The sequence below is a fragment of the Mandrillus leucophaeus genome, unplaced genomic scaffold (genome assembly GCF_000951045.1).
Source record: "Mandrillus leucophaeus isolate KB7577 unplaced genomic scaffold, Mleu.le_1.0 Scaffold690, whole genome shotgun sequence".
Classification (NCBI taxonomy): domain Eukaryota; kingdom Metazoa; phylum Chordata; class Mammalia; order Primates; family Cercopithecidae; genus Mandrillus; species Mandrillus leucophaeus.
The window spans coordinates 1,075,192-1,099,090 of NW_012107475.1; the positions used below are offsets into that span (position 1 = coordinate 1,075,192).

Below are 23,899 nucleotides of genomic sequence, written 5' to 3' on the forward strand. Positions count from 1 at the left end.
TGGGGAAAGGATTCCCTATTTAATAAATGGTGCTGGGAAAACTGGCTAGCCATAAGTAGAAAGCTGAAACTGGATCCTTTCCTTATTCCTTATACGAAGATTTTTTTTTTCTTTAAGCTCATGGGCTAAAAATAGAGATAATGCCAAGTAATATTCTAGGAATGCTATTCAAGTTTTTTTCCCTGGGTAAAAATGCATCGACTTCTTACTACTACTCCTATAACTTGGTTTCTAATGATTCTTCATCTAAGTTCCTTTAGAAATATCCCTTTTACAGAGCCTCTTAAAAAATCTCACTCAGTCTGATGGACTTCCCTTTGTGGGTAACCCCACCTTTCTCTCTGGCTGCCCTTAACAGTTTTTCCATCATTTCACCTTAGGTGAATCTGACGAGTATGTGTCTTGGGGTTGTTCTTCTCAAGGAGTATCTTTGTGGTGTTCTCTGTATTTCCTGAATTTGAATGTTGGCCTGTCTTGCTACATTGGGGAAGTTCTCCTGGATAATATCCTGAAGAGTGTTTTCCAATTTGGTTCCATTCTCCCCATCACTTTCAGGTACACCAATCAGACCTAGATTTGGTCTTTTCACATGGTCCCATATTTCCTGGAAGCTTTGTTTGTTCCTTTTCATTCTTTTTTCTCTAATCTTGTCTTCTCACTTTATTTCATTAAGTTGATCTTCAATCTCTGATATCCTTTCTTCCGCTTGATTGATTTGGCTATTGACACTTGTGCATTCACAACTGAACACAGTATTTAAAATATAATTTGATCGGCCAGGCGCGGTGGCTCACGCCTGTAATCCCAGCACTTTGGGAGGCCGAGGCGGGCGGATCATGAAGTCAGGAGATCGAGACCATCCTGGCTAACACGGTGAAACCCTGTCTCTGCTAAAAATACAAAAAATTAGCGGGCCATGGTGGTGGGCAACTGTAGTCCCAGCTACTCGAGAGGCTGAGACAGGAGAATGGCGTGAACCCGGGAGGCAGAGCTTGCAGTGAGCCAAGATGGATCGCGCCACTGCACTCCAGCTTGGGCGATGAGCAAGACTCCGTCTCAAAAAAATATAGATAGATAGATAGATAGATAGATAGATAGATAGATAGATAGATAGATATAGATATAGATATATAATTTGATCAGCACAGATCACAAAGATTATTACCAAGCTGGAACTAGTATTAAGCTTCTCTGAACATAGCACAAAATGGTAATGACAACAAAATGTAGACTACAAACTGAATATGCAGCCAAACAAAAGCCTTTGGTTTTAATTTTTTTTCCACATGAACTTCTGTTAGGCTAAGTCTCCCACAAACTGTACTTTTTTTGTTCATTTTTTGAGAGAGTCTTGCTCTGTCACTCAGGCTACAGTGCAGTGGCGTGATCTCGGCTCACTGCAACCTCTGCCTCTCGGGTTCAAGCAATTCTCCTGACTCAGCCTCCCAAGTAGCTAGGACTACAGGCGCCCACCATTGAGCCCGGCTAATTTTTTGTATTTTTGGTAGAGACGGGGTTTCACCATATTGGCCAGGCTGGTCTCAAACTCCTGACCTTGTGATCTGCCTGCCTCGGCCTCCCAAAGTACTGGGATTACAGGCGTGAGCTGCCGCGCCTGGCCAAACTGTACTTTATATAGTATTTTTTAAGTCCAGAACTCCAAATGGATCCTTACACAGTTCACTTTCATACTCTTTCCTCATTGTAGTCTTTTGGAAGCTTTCTAAGTCCACATGACATCATCCACCATATCGGTAATACTATCAATGTTGAATCTGACTTTCACAAGTTTTAGAACCACACCTTTATACAGATTACTAATTGAACTGCTGAGGACAGAACCAAATTAAAAAACTGCAAGATAAAGTATGAAGGTCTGTTCCCAAACTGGCAATAAATCAATATTCAGAGTAAGGTTTTTCAATAAAACTGCAGGATAAAGAATGAAGACCTGCTCCCAAACGGGCAATGAAACAAAATTCAGAGGAAGGTTTTTCAATCAACTACTAAGTCCATCTAAACTGTATTTTACCAGTCTACATTTCTCTTTCTTCTGTCATTTAGATACTTCCTGTCTAATATTGTAGCTGCCAGCAACAAGAGCTACTTATATTCTACATAATTAAAATTAAATAAAATTTAAAATACAATTTCTAAGTCACATTAGCCACATTTTAAGCAATCAATAGACACATGTAGCTACTGTCTACCATGTTGGAGAGCAAATACAGAATACGTCAATCATCACAAAAAGACGGCATTAGTCTGGATTCTACTGTAAAATGTTCCGCTAAGATTTAGATGGAGTACGTTTACATCACATCATTTATCTGTCTAGTTGTATCATATTTACTACCAATTAGTTTTTATAAGTCCACAGTTCACACTGGGGTTCACATTTTGTGTTTTATACTCTACAAGTTTTAACAAATATGTAACGATTATAATGACAAGTATCCACCATTACAGTATCATTCAGAATCATTTCAGTATCACTCACTACCCTTAAAATCCTGTGTTCTACCTGTTCCACCCTTTCTCCCTTTCCCCAAATCCCTGAAAACCATTTATTTTTTCATTGTCTCCATAGATTTTGCCTTTTGCAGAAGGTCAAACAGTTGGAATCACAGAATATGTAGCCTTTTTAGATTGGCTTCTTATACTCAACAATTTTCATTTAAGGTTCTTCTAATTTTTTGTGGCTTTATAGCTCATTCCTTTTTATCACTGAATCATATTCTATTAGATGCATTCACCACAGGGATTACCCATTTACCTAATGAAGGATATCTCAGGTGCTTCCAAGTTTTGGCAATTATGTCTTTTTTTATTTCAATAAATTTTGCTCTTTATAAATACTATAATGTCCAAATAATAAGCAAACAAATCCTATACAGACAAATGCTAACAGGATACTACTATATTGTACACTTTTCATTTTTCCTTTTTATGTTTTCCAACTTTTCTAAAATTATAAACATATTAATCACAGAAAATTTTTTATTTTTAAACAACACAAACCAGATTTTATCATTTGTTTCACATTTTGTCTACTAAGAATACATCATTAATTTAATAAAATGGTTTTTCACATTTACCTTATTTAGAATGAACATCTAAAATTTTAAAGAAAAATCCATTATCATGTAGACAAAGTCAGCTCAAAATTAAAATACAAGGACAAATGATTAAACAACCTAATCTCCTTTCAAAACTTATTTCTCATATGAAAAATGTTTTTGTCAGATAAACACAGTTTAACCACTTGGGTATCCTGTTGACACACTGAAAAACCAATTTAGTAATTCATATTAATAATTATTATTTCATAATAGCAAAACAAATCTTTAGTGGGTGTCTGAAAACTGCAGAATATCAAACCCTATATATACTATGTTTTTTCCTATATATACATGATAAAGTATAATTTATAAATTAGCCACAGTAAGAGATTAACAACAATAATTTAAAAGTAGAACAATTATAACAATATTGCAGCACCACTACTCTTGGCTTTGGGGTGCATTATTAAGTAGAATAAGGGTTACTGAACACAGTCACTGTGATACTGCAACAGTAGACCTGATAACCAAGAAGAAAAGAGCTAATATGATAATCAAGGAGGCTACTAAATGTCTACAACGAGGTGATTCATGTCCCAGGCAGGACAGAGCAAGATGGTACAAGACTACTCACAAGGGCGTGTAATTTAAAACCTTGTTGTTTATTTCTGGAACTTATCATTTAATATTTTCAGAATGTGGTTGACTGTCAGTAGTTGAAACCACAGAAAGCAAAACTTCGGTAAGAGGGGACTACCACATATTCTTTTCAAGTAGAAGACACGGCATTTAGACAAAAACTAGTTAAGAAAAGGAATAGCAACTTATAGACAAAAAAAAAAAAAAAAAAAAATTTAACTGAGCATCTGAATGACCAGACATAAAATGTAGCAAATAGGAGAGGTATTTCTTTTCAAGTAGGCTCATTTGTTGTATATCTAGAAGAAATGAACACCTTTCAGAGAAAGCAATACCTAAAACCATTACATAGATATAACATTTGTATGAGATATATTACATTTCATGGTAGACAATCAGTATGTAAGCAATAATGTTTACTCTCTTTCCTTACGAATATGGACAATGAAAGAAAAATCACAGTATTTATATGTGTAGGTACCACCTGTACCTCTCCGTGTTGCCTTATGGGAATTGGGGCTCCTAGAACAGGTACAAATGCTGATATTTAGGCTACTGCTATTGCTGCAAGTAGTAAACTGTCCTTTGTCTTTGTTTAAAAAAAAAAAAAAAGGAAAAAACGAAAACATAGCATTTATCAAGGAATCAATCTTTCTACTTAAGGGATTGCAAGACATAAACTTGCTTCACAGAAATTCAATTCACAGTTCACAAGAATATTATATCACAAAGCACTTTTTCTGGGTATGAGGTGATATGTAAAATGCATAAGCAACTAAGTTATGGGAAACCTATACTCATATAAAACTAAAAACGGGGTTAAAAACATCAAAGTAAAGCAAAATATAAATAAGACTAATATAAGTTAGTATGATTTCTTGGTTTGGTTTTGTTTTCCCCAGAATCATCAAAATACTTATAAAGGCTACAGTTAAGTTATCCTTATTAAAACCAATATAACATCATGAATAATTTTCTATCACCTTGATCAAACTAGTTTTCAATTTTAACCCTAAGTAGAAAAGGTTTAGTTATTCTTCTGTTTGCAAGTTTTAGAATATTTATAAAAGACTAAAACAGTTTATCACAACAAAAACGTGATCTTATAAAGATAATAACAATCATTTCTCTTTAAATAAAAACATTAAAATATATTTTACTTTTAAATTTCTTCTTAAAATTGTCTTGAAAAACCCTTTCCCTTTTATGCTTCAGAGAAAAAGGAGGATGCCTGCTAAGAGAACTAGTATTATCAATTAAAATGATAAAGACAGCACAAAATTCACACTTTAATGCAACTCTTCTGGTTAAAAAAGAAAGAGAGAGAGAGAGAGAAAGGTACATTTGAACTTAAAAATAAAACTAACATCTCCCTCAACCAGAAATTCGACAAAATAGACAAAGCAATGAGCAGAGCTAAAAGTTGCGGTAAGCTCAGCTACAGTTCTGGACAGCTAGGCCAGGAGTTTGGCTCCTGCTGGGTAACCTAGATAAAAATTGATCCATGCAAATGGGAACTAGAGCTAATCTTAATGGAAGCCAGGGATTAGACATGGAGCTTCCATGTTCATGGAAAAAAAAAAAAGCTGAACTACCATTGAAATGATTCCTAGGGCCACAGCTACTATAGAAAGTCAGGGCATGGAGTAAGGAGGAATGTGAAGGGGGAATCTTCAAATTAAGGTCAGTCTAAAAATTAAAATTCTAAACCATAAGAAATATTACACTAAAACTGGCAGTCAACAAAATCAGCAATGAAACATAAGAAAATAATATGAAACAACATGACAAAGACTTTGAAATAAGTATTATAAAGCTGAAAAGACAAAACAGTTGCTTTATTAAAAAAGGAATTTATAAAACAAAACAAAAAAGTTAAAGAAGAACCAGTGAATAATAAAAAGAGACATGCAGAAATCAAGAAATAAAAAATAATCACTAAAAATTCCTCAGATAATTCTGTGGAATTAGTACAAGGATTTCACCTCGAATGCAAGACAGAAGTAAATAGATTTAAAAACAAATTAAAGTATTGGAGATGGAAGATATAGAGTGAGAGGTTCCAATATATCTCTGATAGGATTTTTGAAAGACGAAGACTAGAGAGAATGACAGAAAGGCATTATTTTAAATGATTATTGCCTGGAATGTTCTAGGATTATAGAAATACATGAATATTCAGAAAGAATGCTTATAAAGGAATAACAAAAAAGACCGCGAGTCTTTCATCAACCACAAATGATGCTGGAAGGAAGTGGGGTGATAAATGTAAGTGCTGAGAGAAAGATAATCTTCCTAGAATGTAATCGCCAACTAAACTATTATTACTCTTATTATTCAAGAACGAGAACAAAATTTAAATACTTTAAGACATACAAAGACTAAATACTTAGCAACCATTGAACCTCTCTAAAAGAATTCTTAATGAAGTACTGCAGTAAGAAGAAAAATGAATCTCAAGGAAAATCATGAATATAAGGAAGGATGAGCACACTCATAAAACATGCCAGTAAATTTAACTATACGCTCAAACAAATAAATCATTTTTATCTTTAAAGAAAGAAAGCTCTCAACAATAGTAAGATGGACAAAAGGAAGTTGTTCAGTGGTTGGAAGAAGCATTCTTAGCTACCCATTCATGTTTAAAACACATTTAAGAGCATGCACCAGAAGTGAAATTCAATCTATTAGCTCCTAAACCAGAAAAAGAATAAAAGGGAATATAAAAATGTTATAAATCCTACAGACAATATAAAAGGGTAGAGGAAGAATGATAAACCCAAAAGCTTAGAAACTAAAAGGTGTTCATCTAGTTTATGAATTACAATTAAACAATAAACAGTACATACCAAATGAAATACAGTTAAAGCACCACTTACAAATTTTGAAGAGTAGAAATGAGGAAAGTGTTCACAAATAAATAGAGCTGAGCTATACTAGAAAAACAAAGAAGGAAATAAAATATAAAACTTAATGAAATTAAAAGTCTTATTTTTAATTGACAAAACTGAGAAGCAACCAATATATCCTTCAATAGGTGAATGACTAAACAAATTGGACTACATCTGTATAATGGAATATTTTATTCAATGCTAAAAAAAAACCAACAACAACAACAACAACAACAACTGTCAAGCCATGAAAAGACATGGAGGAATCTTAAATGCATAATGCTAAGAAAAGAACCCAATCTGAAAAGGCGACATACTATATGATTTCAACTATATGACATCTGGAAAAAAACATGGTAAGAGTAAAAAGATCTGTGGTTCCCAAGGCTACAGGGGAAGGGAGGAATGAAATGGTAGCGCACAAAGGACTTTTTAGGGTGGTGAAACTATTCTGTATAATACTGCGATGGTAGATACATACCAGTATACATTTGTCAGGGCCCATACAACGCATAATACCAAGAGTGAATCCTTCTGTAATCCTACGGTAAACTATGGACTTCAACTAATAATAATGTGTAAATATTGGCTTATCAATCATAACAAATGTAACACTCTAATACAAGATGTTAGAAGAAAATAAGGGGAGTAGATATACAAGAACTCTATACGTTTCACTTATTTTTTCTGTAAATGTAAAACTGCTCCAAAAATTAGTATATTAATTAAAAACAAAATACAGTATAAAATTCAAGAAAAAAATAATTGTAAAGCTATTATCAATGAAAATGATTATTCCCTTAATGCAGGTAAATGTTTGTAAAACTGAAGGATGTGTCATTCAGAGCGTAAGGGCCGCAGTGAAAGGTTGCGGGACGCGCGCTTTCAAAGGCTGAAATCCTGGCGGCTCACGCCTGTCATCCCAGCACTTTGGGAAGCCCAGGAGGGCAGATCACTTGAGGTCAGAAGTTAGAGACCAGCGTAGCCAACATGGCGAAACCCCGTCTTTACTAAAACATACAAAATTAGCCAGGCATGGTGGTGCATGCCTGTAATCCCAGTTACTGAAGGAGAATCGCTGGAACCCGTGAGGCAGAGGGTGGAGTGAGCCGAGATAGCATCACTGCACACCAGCCTGGGTGACAGTGCAAGTGACTGTGGTTTAAACAAAAATTATCTAGCCAAATGTCTTATATATAAAAGATGCTTATCAAATCTTTGTGGAGAAAAGGAATAAGTAATGAAAGCAGGGAATCAGTGACTAATACAAGGTTGTTTTCAATGAGTTTTTGTCATTAGGTCATAAAATATAAATCTCTCTTCGAATTTCACATTAGAATGTATTTTTCACATACAATAAAATAAATGTTTAGAATATTTCAAATGTTAGCACAATTATTATTGATAGCATAAGGAAACAAGTATTTGTAAACAATCTAACATTTTTAAAGAAGAAACCCATTGTCATTGTGAAAGAAGTATATTTGTCATCACTGGGTTTAATTAGAAGACCTTTAGGCTCATCCCAACCTCTTCAGTATTTAAAAACTGGAAAACTGTCATATGTCTTATTATTTAAAAGGAACACATGCTGTATGAATAAATCCCAAAACATATGTGAGAAAAATAAAAATAAAGAGCAACAAAAGTAAAAGCTGGTTTTCTGAAAACAAGGCAAAGACTACTCTAGCAAAAAGGAGATAAGTACATCAGAGACAGATATAAGAAAGAATATAACTAAAAGCTAGCATAATTTTTTTTAATAAGAGCACATTATAAACAACTTGATAGCAAAAATCTAAGTACTCAGAAGAAATGGCTAATTTCACAAAAATATAATTATCAAACAACTTAGCAAGAGAAAGTCTGAATAAACAAACAACTACTGGAAAATTCAAATTGGTAATTGAAGTTGGTCCTCCAAAAGAGACTAGGCTGTATAATTTCAGAGGCACACTAGTATTAAATTTTCATGGATAGATAACTGCTTTCTTACAGAAACTTTTTTGAAAACACAAGAGAAAGCTGAAACTAGAATAATGTTAACTATTAACACAGAATAATTCACAAATTCTCGAATCTGGCTGAGTTTCTAGACAGAGTATAAGCATCTAAAAACCATATAATGCATCAGTGCCTACCCAATAAGCCTTCAAGGAAAAAAAAAAAAAAAGACACATTCTGATTCTTACACATTGAAGAAAACCGATACATTTCCTCTTTAATTACGTAGAACATGCATTTTAAAAATTAGAGTTATTCTCAGAAATAGTTTGCAAATATTTTCTCCCATTCCCTAGGCTGTATTTTCATTCTGTTTATTGTTCCCTTTGTTGTACGGATGCTGTTTAGATTGATGCAATACAATTTGTCTATTTTTGCTTTTATTGCTTATGATTTGGGAGTCTTATCCAAAAAAAAACCCTTACACAGATCAATATCAAGAAGCATTTCTCTTATGTTGTTGTCTAGTGGATTTATCATTTCAGGTATCAGTTAAGTCATTAAATTATTTCGAGTTAATTTTTGTACATTGTGATAAAGGTCTAGTTTCATTCTTCTGCAGATGAATATCCAGCTTTTCCAGCCCAATTTATTGAAGAAACTGTCCTTTATCCATTGTGTCTTGGGACTTTTGTCAAAAATCAGTTGGCTATAAGCCCATGGATTTATTTCTGCATTTTCTATTCTGTTCTCTGGTCTCTGTGTCTATCTTTATGCCAGTACCATGCTGTTTTGATTACTATCGTTTTGAAGTATATTTTGAGGTGTCTGGTAGTGTGATGCCTCAAGATTATTTTGGCTACTCAGGGTCTTCTGTGGTTCCATACAAATTTTAGGATTGTTTTCTCTATTTCTGTAAAGGATGTTGTGGGTATTTTCATAGGGATTGCACTGCCTGTAGATCACTTTAGGAGTATAGACATGTTATCAACATTAGTTTTTCTAATTCACCAGTACAAAATATCTTTCCATTTATTTGCATCTTCTTCAATTTATTTCATCAATGTTTTATATGTTTTCAATGTAGAGATCTTTCCCATCTCTGGCTAAATCTACTCTCAGGTATTCTGTATATGTGTAGCTATTTTAAATGGAATTGTTTTCTTGATTTATTTTTCAGATAGTTTGCTTTTAATGTATTAATATACAAATGATACTGATTTTTGTATGTTGATTTTATATCCTGGAACTTTATTAAATTTGTTTATTCTAACAGTTTTTTAAGAGTCTTTAGGGTTCCCTACACATAAGATTGGATCATGTTGTCTGTAAACAGGGACAATTTAACTCCTTCCTTTCCACATTGGATGTCTTTTACTTCTTTCTCTTGCCTACCTGCTCTGGCAAGGACTTCCAGTACTATGTTGAATAGAAGTGGCAAAAGTGTGCATCCTCGTCTTATTCCAGATCTTAAGAGAAAATGTTTTTAACTTTTCCCCATTCAATATCATGTTAGCTATAGGTTTGTCATATATGACCTATGTTATGTTGAGGTACATTCCTTCCAATTTGTTGAGGGGTTTTAGTCATGAAGTGATGTTGAATTTTGCCAAGTGATTTTTCTGCATCTACTGAAATGATCATAAAGTTTTGTCTTTCATTCTATTCATGTGATATATTATGTTCATTAATTTGCATATTTTGTACCATCCTTACATCCCTGGGATGAATCCCACTTGGTCATGGTGAATGATCCCTTTAATGTGCTATTGAATTTGGATTGCTAGTATTTTGTTGAGAATGTTTTATATCTATGTTTATCAGCAATACTGGAGTTTTCTTTTCTTGTTGTGTCCTTATGTGGTTTTGGTATCACGATAGTGCTCAGCCTGTAGCGTGACTTTGGAAGTATCCACTCTTCAAGTTTCTGAAATAATTTGAGTAGAACCATTATAAGGCCTTTATTGGCAGAATTCAGAAGTAAAGCTATCAGATCCTGGAATTGTCTTTGATAGGAGATTTTTTATTACTGATTTCATCTCATTACTTGTTACTGGTCTGTTCAGATTTTCTGGTTCTTCATGATTCAATTTTGGTAGGGTTTATGTGTCTAGGAAGGCTAATATCCAGAATAATAAGGAAATTAAATAACTCAATTGCAAAATAATTTGACAATAATCCATCAAAAATGAGCAAAAAATCTGAATAGACATTTCTCAAAAGAAAATACACAAAAGGCCAACAGGTATAGGCAAAAAATGCTCAACATCACTAATCATCAGGGAAATGCAAATCAAAACCATAAAGAGGTACCATTTCACTCCAATTAGAATTGCTATTACCAAAAAGACAAAAATAAACAAAAAACAACTATTGGTGCAGATGTGAAGAAAAGGGACCTCTTAAACACTGTCAGTAGAAATGTAAATTAGTACAATCATTATGAAAAACAGTATGAAGGTTTCTCAAAACATTAAAAATACCACTATCATATGATCCAGCAATCCCACTACTGGGTATATATCCAAAGGAAAACAAATCAGTATGATGAAGAGATACCTGCACTCCCATATTTACTGCAGCACTATTCACAACAGCCAAGATATGAATCAACCTAGCATCCATCAACAGATGAATAGATAAAGAATATATAGTATATACACAATGGGATACTATTCAGTCGTAAAAAGCAATGGAATCCTGTCACTTGCAACAACATGGATGAACCTGGAGGACATCATGTTAAGTAAAATAAGCCGGGCACAGTAAGACAAATACTGTTTGCTCTCACTCCCCTGTGGAATCTAAAAAAGCTGATCTCATAGAAGTAGAGAGCACAATAGTGATTACCAGAGGCTGGGGAGATTGAGGGTGGAGAGAGAATAAGTAGAGTTTGGTCAATGGGTACAAAGTTACAGTTAGAGAGGAGGAGTAAGTTATGGCCTATCTAGAGCACAGTAGGATGACTAGGGCTAACAATACTGTGTTGTGTATTTCAAAAAAGCTGGAAAAGAGAATTTTCAATATAACAAAGGAATGATAAATGTATGAGGTGATGGTTATGCTAAACACTCTGATTTGATTTTTAAACAATGTATACATGTATTGAAACATCACACTACACCCCATAAATAGGCATAATTATGCATCCATTAAAAAAATTTAAAAAAAATTTTGAAAGATGGTAAATAGTATGATCAAAAAAGTTTTTAAAAATTAGAGTTGTTCTATACGTTAAAGTAATAAACAGCACACATTATAAATTACAGTAAGCATAGTATGCAAAGAAAAACTGTATGCAATTTAGGAAATGTCTTTCTTTGAGATACGAAGCAATTTTAGACTTGCATATGAAATTTTAAAATGTGCATATTGAAAACTAACAATATGAAGTATAATAAGAGAAGAAAATGTTAAAACCTGAGAACAGTTTTGAATTGACAGTTCATATGGATCTGAATATGGATAATTATAAAAAGCAGATAATGTTATTTAAAACTTTATAAATTATTCTTAGTCTGAATTGTGGCACAGAAAGTTATTAAGTATTCATACATTATAAAATAAGGTAATAAATAACATAAGAAAATGACCATGAAAATTATGACAGCATTTATTTATCTCTTAAGAAGAATTTCTATGCAAATTGTGGCTGTTTGCAGAGAATTAGATAAATTATATTTACAGAATAACTAATGCTTATTATTTACAGGTACTTAATCTACATAACAATTTAACAAAGCTAAAACTAAGGTCACTTGCAACTTCATTAAGACAACCTGGAATGTGAACACTATTTATTCCTCACATACTATAATTAATTAGCTGCACAGTAAATAAGTCAAAGCTAGGAACCACTACATATTTAAAAGCTTACTTTACATTTTCATGTACATGGCAAATTGACAGCTTCCTTGATTCTTAGATATTCTGATATTAATTGTCTCATAAGACAAGTTTCAACCATTATGTGTGTATGTATGTGTGTGCTCATGCATGCATACACATATATATAACTTAAAATTTATGTATTAAATCTTAAATATTTGAGTGAATGCTTACAGCAATTTCTAAATGTAATAACCATACTTATTTATGTTTACAAACTGATATCCAAAATGTTTTTAATTTATCTCAAACACAATTAACAGAAACGTATCTTTGTTTTACTAATAAAATGCATTTATCTTATTTCTTCCCCATATCAATATATTACATGTAACTGTCAATATGTCTAATCCAAGTACCCATGTGCTCTTCCAAATCATTCCTAACAACATTCATTATATCACATACAATTTTCCAGCATTTCCGTCTTAAAAGCATGTATGAAAGCTCCAAAAGGAGAGGACAAAAGAAAGCAAGATAATGGGAGGAGGTTGATTAAACTTTGTTAGATTACCTTTTATCTCCCCAAACTTAAAAGTACTTGGCACAGAGTACAGAATTAATGACTGAATAAATGAATGAATGAACAGTATCAAACAGAGAAGTAGTATGAAATTTGTCAAACTGTCTTACTCTCTGAACAACCAGTCCAATCAAGAGCAAATTAGTTCAAAATCTGTTATTGCCATAAATTGGAAACATATATTTAAGCTCCTCATTGTGAGCTTAATATGTTAATAATGCATTTTTACCCACATCTATAACAAGACAAAATATGACCTCAAAAATGCTTCAGGTTGACAGGTATCTTAAAAGTCATAAAAATCCAACTTTCCACAAATCCCAGCAAAAGTGATGATTCAGCATGTGCATTTGCATCTTCAATAACAAGTCTCACTATTTGCCAAAAGAGGTTGATATATTTAAAGGACTTTGAAAATTGAAAAGGTTTAACTGAGCTAAGATCTGTCCTCACATATATTTTACCCAGAAGTCCTAGTTGTAACCCTTGGACCACCCTTCTTCCATATACAGCTCTTCGAGTACTATGCTCATCTCTATCTCACTGGAGCTTTCTCTTTAGAAGGACTACCTACTGCAGTTTTTTTCTTAAGTGGGAAAAAAGCAACATACAACCAAGAGAAATAAAAAATATGGCTTGGGTTTTCCTAATACAGATTAAAAAACTTAAAAGATCTGTAATAGCGGATAAATTACTTCAAGAATGTTGACCTTTCCTAAACGTTACACTCAGCTAAAAGTAGAACACAGGATTCTTGAGTTTTTCCTCATGAAAATTGTATCCCTTTTAAAGTAAAAATAGTAATGAATAACCTAAAATAGCAGACAATGTGGAAGTGAAAAGAAACTTGGGAGAAAATGGGCATATCACTTTAGAGTATACAGTATGAACATATTCAGACATATACCCACAAATTAAAGACAGACAAAAGATACATCTGATCCAAATAACTTTCCACCCAAAACCAGCAAGTACTTTTGTATGCAAAATGTTTAGTGATAGGAATACATTCAAAAAGTTTATATACACATGAGTAAATATTTAGGATAAGAGTCTTTTTGTTTTCGTTTTTGACAGGCTCTTACTCTGTCACCAGCCTGGAGGGCAGTGGCACAGTCATAACTCACTAAAGCCTCAACCTCCCAGGCTCAAGCGATCCTCCCACCTCAGCCTCTCAAGTAGCTGGGACTATACGCACGTGCTACCACGCCTGGCTAACTTTTTTTTCTTTTTTTAGCATAAGAGTCTTTATTGCAATGTTATTTATAATAGCAAAAAACTAGATAAAACTTGAATCTTTAATAGCAAATAATAATACTACTCTGCAACCATTAAAAATTATTACATTATAGATTATTCTCATTAAAACAAGCATTACAAAATGTTAAGGAACAAAAAAGCAGGTTCAAAATTATATATCCTGTATGACCTAGTTTTTAAGTATTTTTATTTTAAAAGATATATACTCCAAAATATTTGCAGTGATTATGACTGAATAATGGTGGGTTCATAGATGATATAGTTCCTGCATTCTGCTTACATATGACCTAAATTTTCTAAAACTATGACATATGTTTCAAAATTAGAAAAATATAGTTGTATTAAAAATGGGTGGCAATAAAAATGGAAATTTCCATCACTATACTGAAAAAAAAAGAAAAAAAAAATTGATTGGTATCTAATGAAACACTATGGCTTCACTAGTAGCCATAAACTGAGAAAATTAGAAAGACATAAGAGGAAAAATGGTGGCAAAATCACAATAAGTAACAAATCAAAAAATGTTCTTTCCTTTGGAAAGATAAAAGAGTCATTCTCTTACTACTACTTTTGCTTGCATCTTCTCCTACAGAGAATGTTAGCTTAAAAAAGAAAAGAGTGGAACAAAACTCACAAATATTGAATGCTAGCTACAGCAAAGGAGACAGTAGTAAGGAACATCCTAGCCCTTCAAATAAGTTCAGGTATGCAGACCCTGACAGAGCATATCACGAGGTTCAAGAACCACTTATACATTTGATCTCAGAATCATTGCTATCTCTTGAGAAATATTCTTTTAAAAAAATAATAAGTGTAAGATGAAGGCAAAAGTCCCCAATTTGAAAAAAGAAAAGATAAAAATGATGGACTGTGAAAACTACTTAATTGTCAGCTTAACATCAAAAAATGGCAATGTGAATTTAAAAAAAAAAAAGTCATGACAAAATAATTCTTATGAGATTATTAGGTTAGCGGTTCTTAAATTGGCAAAGCAACTGGAAGTGTGACATCTTTGAAGATGATGGGGCAAAGCATTCTACATGTCAGTACTATTAGAAGACTAAACAGCTGTATCCAAATTGTGTTGATAACGGATTAATGTCAACATAGAAGAAAACTGAAGTTGTACATATTAAAAAAAAAAAAAAAAGACTAAGGAATGAAAAACATAACTGCCATCATATGTTTAAAAAATAGTCATATAGGAGTAGATGCCTGTGACTTTGTTGCCCCATTGCACACGCATAGGACTGAATGGCAGTAGGAGTATTACCAGTTAGCAAAAGAAATAATTTACAAGATAACTACTCCAGAAAGAGATGGGATAACATTTGAATAAAAGAAGCTCTTCATCAGAATAAGTATTCCTCATTACATGAGGATCACCATTTCCATGGAATTCTAAACACACAAATACCACACTGGATGGAGAAATTCTATGATTCTAAACATTCTTGTAAAGGATAATTTTCAATTCAGGCAGCAGGGTAGAGGCTCTTATGATTATTTGGTGAAAGACAACAAAAAACCAATACATATTGGTCCTCATAGCTGAAAGGACACTTTTAATTCCAGTCTGGCTGATGTGGTATCATAGCTCAGCAATTCTAAGGCTACCAAAAACAATGTACAGCACCTAACGAATGGAGAGCCTTTTCATAAAGCACTAATATGAATCTTTCAGTACAGCAACATTTTAAATACCTTATTCTAGTTACAAAAAAAAAAAACTACTACACCCTCTTTATCAAATTGTAATACACACATTAAATGAGAGGTTCTCAAAGTGTGAGCCAGAATCTCTAAGATCCTTTCAGAAGATACATGAGGTGAAAATTGTTTTCATAATCATACTAAAACATTATTTAACTTTTTCATTCTCATGTTCCCATGAGCATAATGTAGTGGATTTTTGCAGAGGCTACATAATGTAATGTGTGATATCAGAATATACTGAACACAAAAGTATATATGGGAATCTAGCTGTCTTCTATTAAGCCAAACATTGAAATCATTTATAAAAATATGATACAATGCCACTCTCCATACTTTTCTGATTTTAGAAAATAGTTATTATTCATTAAAATGTTATTTATACTATAATAATATGATAGATTTAGTATTTATTATTTTAAATGATTTGGGGCTGGGTGCAGTGGCTCATGCCTGCAATCCCTGCACTTCAGGAGGCCGTGGCGAGAGGATCACCTGAGGCCAGGAATTCGTGACCAGTCAGGGCAACATCACAGAACCCTGTCTCTACAAAACATTCTTTAAAAAATTTGTTGCATGTGGTGACGCATCCTTGTAGTCCTAACTACTAGGGAGTCTGAGGCAGGAGGATTGCTTGAGCCCAGGAGTTACAGGTTATATAAGCTGTGGTCATGCCACTACACTCCAGCCTGGGTAACAGAATGAGACTCTGTCTCTGAAAGGATAATAAGAAAGAGTAAAAAAAGAATGATTTAATAGACACTTATTAAATTAATATAGTAAAAATTTTCAATTTTGATTCCTAATATAGTAAATATCAATAGAGCTCAATAACAAAGAAAAAGTATATGAGGTTCTCAGTAATTTTTAAGAGTCCAAAAGAGTTTTGAGAACAAAAAACTTGAGAATCATTGTATTAAAGCAAGCTAATTATTCTCCACCAAATTTTCAAAGGATGATAGAATCATTTCTGACGCAAATAAGTTCCAAAAACGACACAGTCTTCCCTCAGAAGACAATCTAGCCAAATAACTCACACTGCTGGACATCAGACACATATCTGGAGGTTCAGAAATGAACTTGCATGGGTCAAGTAATGCCATCTGCCTAGAGTTAAGAGATAATACTAACAGCAAATGTCAAATCACAAATGCTATAAAGCAGCAGCCCATCTGCACAAAAGCAAACTACGGTTGTATCAATAAAATCAAAACTCACTTTTTCTAAAAACTGATTACACAGTAACTCTATCAATATTTACAGCAGCATTAATAGCTTTGCAAATAGCATGTAATATTGAAATAGTACTGAGATATGTATACTTCAATATATCTCCAATATGCCAGCCTTTCAGATCCCACTTTACATATTTCTCAAGTTTTGTTTTTTATTAACATCTTTTCCATCTTAACAAGAACTATTAATATCAGAACTCACTTCAAAAACTTAATCCAAAAGATTTTCTTTAGGGTAGTCAGACATTAAAAAGCCAGGCAGGAAAAAAGTAAAAATAATTAAATAATTCCCTGAATTGAGACCTCACTTTTAAACATCACTTTATTATTTGAAACACCCATAGATAAGAAGGCATGGATAAAAATTTATTTACTGATATATAAGGTATACACCTAAATAAAAGTTTGATTATACAACTATATGGTGCAAACACTTGAGAACCTGGTCTGTGAAACATTATGTCTCATATATATTATCTCACAAATCCACACAGCAACACTGTGAAGTAAATATTTCACAAATTAGAGAAATGGGGTTCACAAGAGCTTAGTAATTTGCCCATAGTCAGTAAGACATAAGCAAACAGAGACAAAATTTGGCCTGGCTTTATAAGAAAAGAAATTCCTTCAAAGAGCCTTGCCAGTTAATGTTCTTTTCTTCAAAAAATCTGATGGCATACTAGATAGGAATGGTAGATCTATGCTGAGAAAAAAAGTCCCAGAATTTCTACCACTCTCTTGCTTTGTGACTTTAGTAAACAACTGAACCTCAGTTTTCTTCACCTTTATAAAGAGGATATCATTCCTACACATTGCAGGACTGTGAAGAAGCTGGTTAGGTCAAAGAAGAAAGCCTGGTTCACGTCCATACATAACAGGCACTTAAAACCTGGTAGCTTTACTATTGTTAATACTACTACTTTCTAGGGTAAAATTTTCTGTTGAAATTCCATTAATTATACCATTCCAATAGAATGAATCCTACTGCTACAATTCTGGTTCTGAAACAGCAGCAGCAGGAAGATAATCTCTACCAATAATGGACAGGTTTTGATTAAGAAAATAACATGGAGTATTCAAGTCTTATTCACTTCCAGGTGTTAAAATGCACTTCTAAAAGTGAATACAATTCAAGAACATAAAGAACCTTAAAGATCTTCTAGCCAATCAAATTCTAAGGCTTAATCATAATGCCTACAGTCTTACCTGGAAAATTACAGAAGCCAAAAGAAGAAATGCTCTTAGAAGAAAGTAACGTAGAGGCTCAAGGTAGGGAGGGAAAAGGGGATGATATTCGCAAAAGCTAAGAAGCGTGTTATTTTATTAGTACAACATACAGGAGAACACAAATGTACTTTCTTTTTTTTTTTTTTTTTCTTGAGACGGAGTCTCGCTCTGTCGCCCAGGCTGGAATGCAGTAGCCGGATCTCAGCTCACTGCAAGCTCCGCCTCCCGGGTTTACGCCATTCTCCTGCCTCAGCCTTCTATGTAATGAATTCCCCGAGGAATTATTAAAACTCATCTTAAACAGGTCTAAAACAGGAGAACATAGATATACTTTCTATGTAATAAATTCCCTGAGGAATTATTAAAACTTATCTTAAGCAGAGTCTAAAAGTTTCATCCTTTTATTTCAGCCAATTCCTTATTTGAAACTCTAAAAGGAAAAGATCTTGTTTCTAAAGAAATTTTGAATTAAGAGTAGATGTCAATAATTCCCCTACATAAATTTAAGATGCTTAGCTTCAAAACACAGGAATATGTACAAATCTACTTAAACTCCAGTGCGCCTGTGTACTTTGTCAGAATGTCTGAATTTACATCCTGGATCCACTATCTACTCTGTAACTCCAGACAAATTTCCCAGCATCTCCACACTCGATTTGCTAATCTATAAAATATCTGCCACCAGCAATCCATAATCTATGGGGCTGACAAAGCATTTACTTAAGGTACCAGCAAAGCAGACCAGGAAAGTTAGAAAAACTTCTCAAAAAGGAACTTGATGTTTGAAAAAGACATCAACTTTATCACCATGGTAATAAATGAAATTTTGTTAGATTTTCTTATGTTTGCTTTAGTATGCTATTTTTTAAAAAATTTTCATCACATATGGGAGGGGATGAGAAATGCCTCAGAGTGTAACCTTTTCAGTTCTTAGGGCTTCTAACATCTTAATCTAGCACTGCCTATCTCAAAGCACTGCTATAAAGATTAAATGAAGTCATGCACATAAAGCACTTAACATAATGCCTTGTCATGTAATAATGTCAGTTATTATTATTACTATTGTCATTAGTCTTATTCCTCTCCACGTTTCAGTCGGAAACCTTCTCACACAGTCTTTGTGGCAAATGTAATCATATGAATATACTTTTTATTCCCATGTTTCCAACACTAGTTTAATAATAAAATAAAGGTCTTTTTTAAAAAGATGTTTAATAGCTAGCCCTTAAAAATGGCTTTATCATCAATTAGTCATTAGGTCAATAAACTATTCAGAGCTGGGAAACCACAGGTTGAGAAGAATTTTTGCCATCAGCATAGAAGAAGCTTTATATGCTTATTATATGCTTTTCTTAGATTGTATGTAAAAATATTCCCATTTTTACATTTCTGGAGCAAGAGCACACAGCATGCTACTTAAACATTCCTATTTAAATAAAGACTCAAGTAAAAGCTTAAAAAGAAATAGAAATTAACTGTTATCATATGAACTGATTGATTATGCTCTTCTTAATTATCCTCTTTCCAGGTTTAAGTATGTAGAAGTAAATAGAAAACACATAAGGTATAGCACACCCTAAAGTGAAAACAACACTGGTCAAGAACAATTGTAGTGAAACAACTGTAGGGAAACAACTGTAGAAAACTACTAAAGCATCACTTGAAAATTATACTGAAAATTTGCCAGAACAACAGAATGTAACATATAACAGCAAAGAATTATATCTAAAATATAAATTATGAATAAACTAAACTGCAGAACAAAAATTAAGATAATGATTCATTTTTATACACAAACAGGAAAACCAAAACACTGACTATATAAAACCATATAGAACTACCACTCAAACCACTGACGGGATGTGAAATAATAATTTACATGTTAAACTATCCATTAACCCTGGTTGAAAAAAATCATTGAACCAAACTATGTAGGCTTCAGGGTGGCTTGTCATATACCTTAACAAGGTGCACAGCCCTCACCTCCACTGGCTCTTACCTATCTGCATACCCTTGTTTCTCAGCACTCCACCTTTGCATCTTGCATGCTTGCTGTACAGAGCTACAGCTCTCTGAAAACAGTGTTCAAGCCTGAAATATGCTTACCTTTCTGGTCCATTTGAAAGAGTTAAATCTAGTTATATCTGAAGACTTGGTTCAAGCTTAACCTTCTCTATGCATACTTTTCCTCATACTAACACCTCTATAAAATCTATGACTTGTTCTTTTATGCACCCATTTTCTTTGCATGTACTATTATAATACCTATGATATTTCAATAGAGTTACTTGTTGACACGTCTCCTCCTGCCAGACAATTAATTCTGAGAACAAGTTTACTATCTTATTCATCCTTTTATGTTCAGTAAATAGCACTGTACCTAGCAATACAATAAGCATACAGTAAATATATGAAAATGAAGCTATTATGAAAAAAATCTAGAACAAATATTCCCCTTCAAACAATCAGATTCAGTTACATACTTTAAAAGTATGGTGAAAGACTAAGAAATACAAACTTACTATAGATACTCAGAAGTGAAAGTAATGGTTTTATGGCTCACTAAGAAAATAAAATATCCATTAATTAGATACTTATAAGTTTCAGTTTACTATAATCATAACTGGATAACTGCTATTATGATGAGCAAATATTAGTAAAATTTTCTTCATAAATCACAGTTTTTAAATATTATGTTCAGAATGTTAGAGAAAATTTAATAGTGTAGAACAGATCTGATATAAATTAAACCAAATGTAAAACATTCAAGGTAAATAAGACTGATCACAGAATTAATGATATAATACCTTACTTCCAAACTAACGTTAGTCGGCATAACACCTATCACTACCATGGGTTAAGTCCTCCAATACCTACTTAGTTAATTCTCTTTTCTCTGAAAAATACAGCTAGTATTTTTTCTGTATTTCTGATACTTAATGTGATTTAAAAATTCTTAATTCCAATAATAACAACGAAAATAATCACAATTACCACATAATCATTATTTACTATGTTACTTACCATTTTGCATATATCATATTCAATCCTTATAACAATTCTCTGTCTTGATATTGGTGTCTCCTTGAGATAGCCCAACAAGAAAATTGAGCTGCTGAGATATTAAGTTACCTAAAGTGTCACAACCAGTAAGTGGAAAGGGAAGAACAAACTGATTTCAAAGCCTGTCCTTTCTACAACAGTAGGCCATCTCTCTTAATCTTTCATGAAATATGTTACTCATTGAATTTGTCCAGTATTAAAATTAAGTTGACATCAAATCAGCACTGTCCCAGTAACCAGGGCATGTGGACAACCAACTATTGCCTGCTGACTCCTCTGCTACACTCATTACACTTTCAGACCTCCTGTAACTATCCAGTGGGAACGTATATACAGGCCTGCTATGTGAAACCATTTGGCTATAGATTCAACTACTATACAGAACATTAAAGAACTTTCTTTGCTAACCAACCATGTTTAAAAACACTATTTCATTAAGATAGTTTACATTAATATAAAAAAATCAATCATTTCAACTATACCTCATCCTGAAGTTCATCACCACTTTTAATAGAAGCAAGCATATCATACAAAGTACAGCAAAGATCTTCTACTCTTGGCACTTCAGTCATTTCCTTCAAAGTTGAATTTAAGTACTTTTCAACTTCACACCACAAAAAGGAGCCATTTGTTTTTTCCACAGGCTTGAGTTCTGGGGTGCAAGCCTCCTGGAGATGTTCATTCAGAAACTTCTTGTAATCTAGGCTTATAGTTTTCTGAGTTTCACCATTTATTGGCAGTTCGTCAAAGTGGTCCAAATCATGCATGTCAAATGAAAACGCTAAATTTTTACCAAAAAAAACCCTATCTCCATGTTCTTTTTCTGTCACCTGCACAAGAGCAGTAAGATCATCTTGACTAAAGTGAGAAATAATTCGATTAGTAGCATTACAAGCTGCAGTGGCAGATGATGATGGAAAGGGGCCAAACATCTGTTTGATAGCCTTTGTTTCCTTGTGACCAACAGAGTCCTTCAAGTGAAATGTCATGAAGAGAAATGCAGCCCCACTTTCAATTGCTTCTCTGCCATTATCAGTTCCAACTATTCAAAGACAAAAGAAACAGTATTAGCTCAATTGAATCATGGTTCAAGTTACGATCTTCCAAAAAATTACCACAAATATTCTCCTGAGTAAATCTAACAGTCAAATCATAACAACAGACCAGGTGTAGTGGCTCCATATAATCCCCACACTCTGGAAGGTCAAGGCAGGAAGATCATTTGAGTCTAGGAGTTCAAGACCAGCCTGGGCAACATGGTGAGAACCAGCTCTACAAAAATTTTTAAAAATTAGCCAGGCATGGTGGTGCGCACCTCTAGTCCCAGCTACTCAGGAGGCTGAGGTGGAAGGATCGCTTGAGCCTGGAAGGCTGGGGCTGCAGTGAGCCATGATTGTGTCACTGTATTCAGCCTGGGCAACAGTTGTGAGACCTTGTATAAAAAACAACAAAAACATAGCAATAAAGATAGCCAATTTAAGGAGCAGGAACCAACCCATTCCTGAAAAAGTATTTATTTCCCAAAGAACTACTTTAGGTAAATAAATCATTATCAGTAATTATTATGTATCTAAGTACAGAAACTACCTAATAACAATCCTTACCACTTCTTTCTAAAAACCACTTGAGGCACTAGCTAAAACTCACTTTAAAACTAATTTTAAAGATTGATTTGATGAGCTAGTTAAATAAACCAAAGTAAGGTACAGAAAACAACCTGAATTACAGACTTTTGGAGCTTCAAGGAAACCTCAAAAACCTATAATTTTCTTTCCAATTTGTACCATAAACCTGAGATGGCAAGAAATATTTCTATAGTTGTCATTCAAAAACATTTAATACCATCAAGGATATTTATTAAGCTGAAGATAAAGTCAGTCATATTATAAAATAAAAAAGAATGCTCCTGTTTAAAAGAGGCTAGAAGTAAATACAAGAAGAATCAGCCTCTAATTTATTTAAGGCATTTTCTCATATCCAATTTTCTCAAATAAAAAAAGAAAAGCATCTGTATTTCTGACATGGGTTTCAAAGAATATTCTTAGGGAAGAAAACAAGAATTTAAATCTTCAAAAGGCCCCCAAAGCCTATGTGACTTACCTAAATACTGGTAAAGTTAATAATGTAATGAACACTGGTATCTTCCTAAAAAACATGACTGCAGTTTCTCCCGCCTGTAATCCCAGCACTTTGGGAGGCCGAGGTGGGTGGATCACCGAGGTGGGCGGATCACCGAGGTCAGGAATTCGAGACCAGCCTGGTCAACATGGCAAAACCTCGTCTTTACTAAAAATACAAAAATTAGCTGGGTGTGGTGGCACACACCTGTAATCCTAGCTACTCAGGAGACTGAGACAGGAGAATCGCTTGAACCTAGGAGGCGGAGGTTGCAGTGAGTAGAGATAGCGCCACTGTACTCCAGCCTGGGTGACAGAATGAGACTCCATCAAAAAA

General features: G+C 33.6%; 1 protein-coding gene across 1 annotated transcript in view; it reads right to left on the minus strand.

The window, feature by feature from the left end:
• ASCC3 (activating signal cointegrator 1 complex subunit 3) overlaps positions 1 to 23,899 on the minus strand; it is a 404,060-nt gene that overhangs the window by 349,936 nt on the left and 30,225 nt on the right. Inside the window, exon 4 of the mRNA XM_012002619.1 lies at positions 21,928 to 22,487. Within this exon, the coding sequence (XP_011858009.1) occupies positions 21,928 to 22,487 (560 nt within the window). The remainder of the gene's footprint in view (positions 1 to 21,927; positions 22,488 to 23,899) is intronic.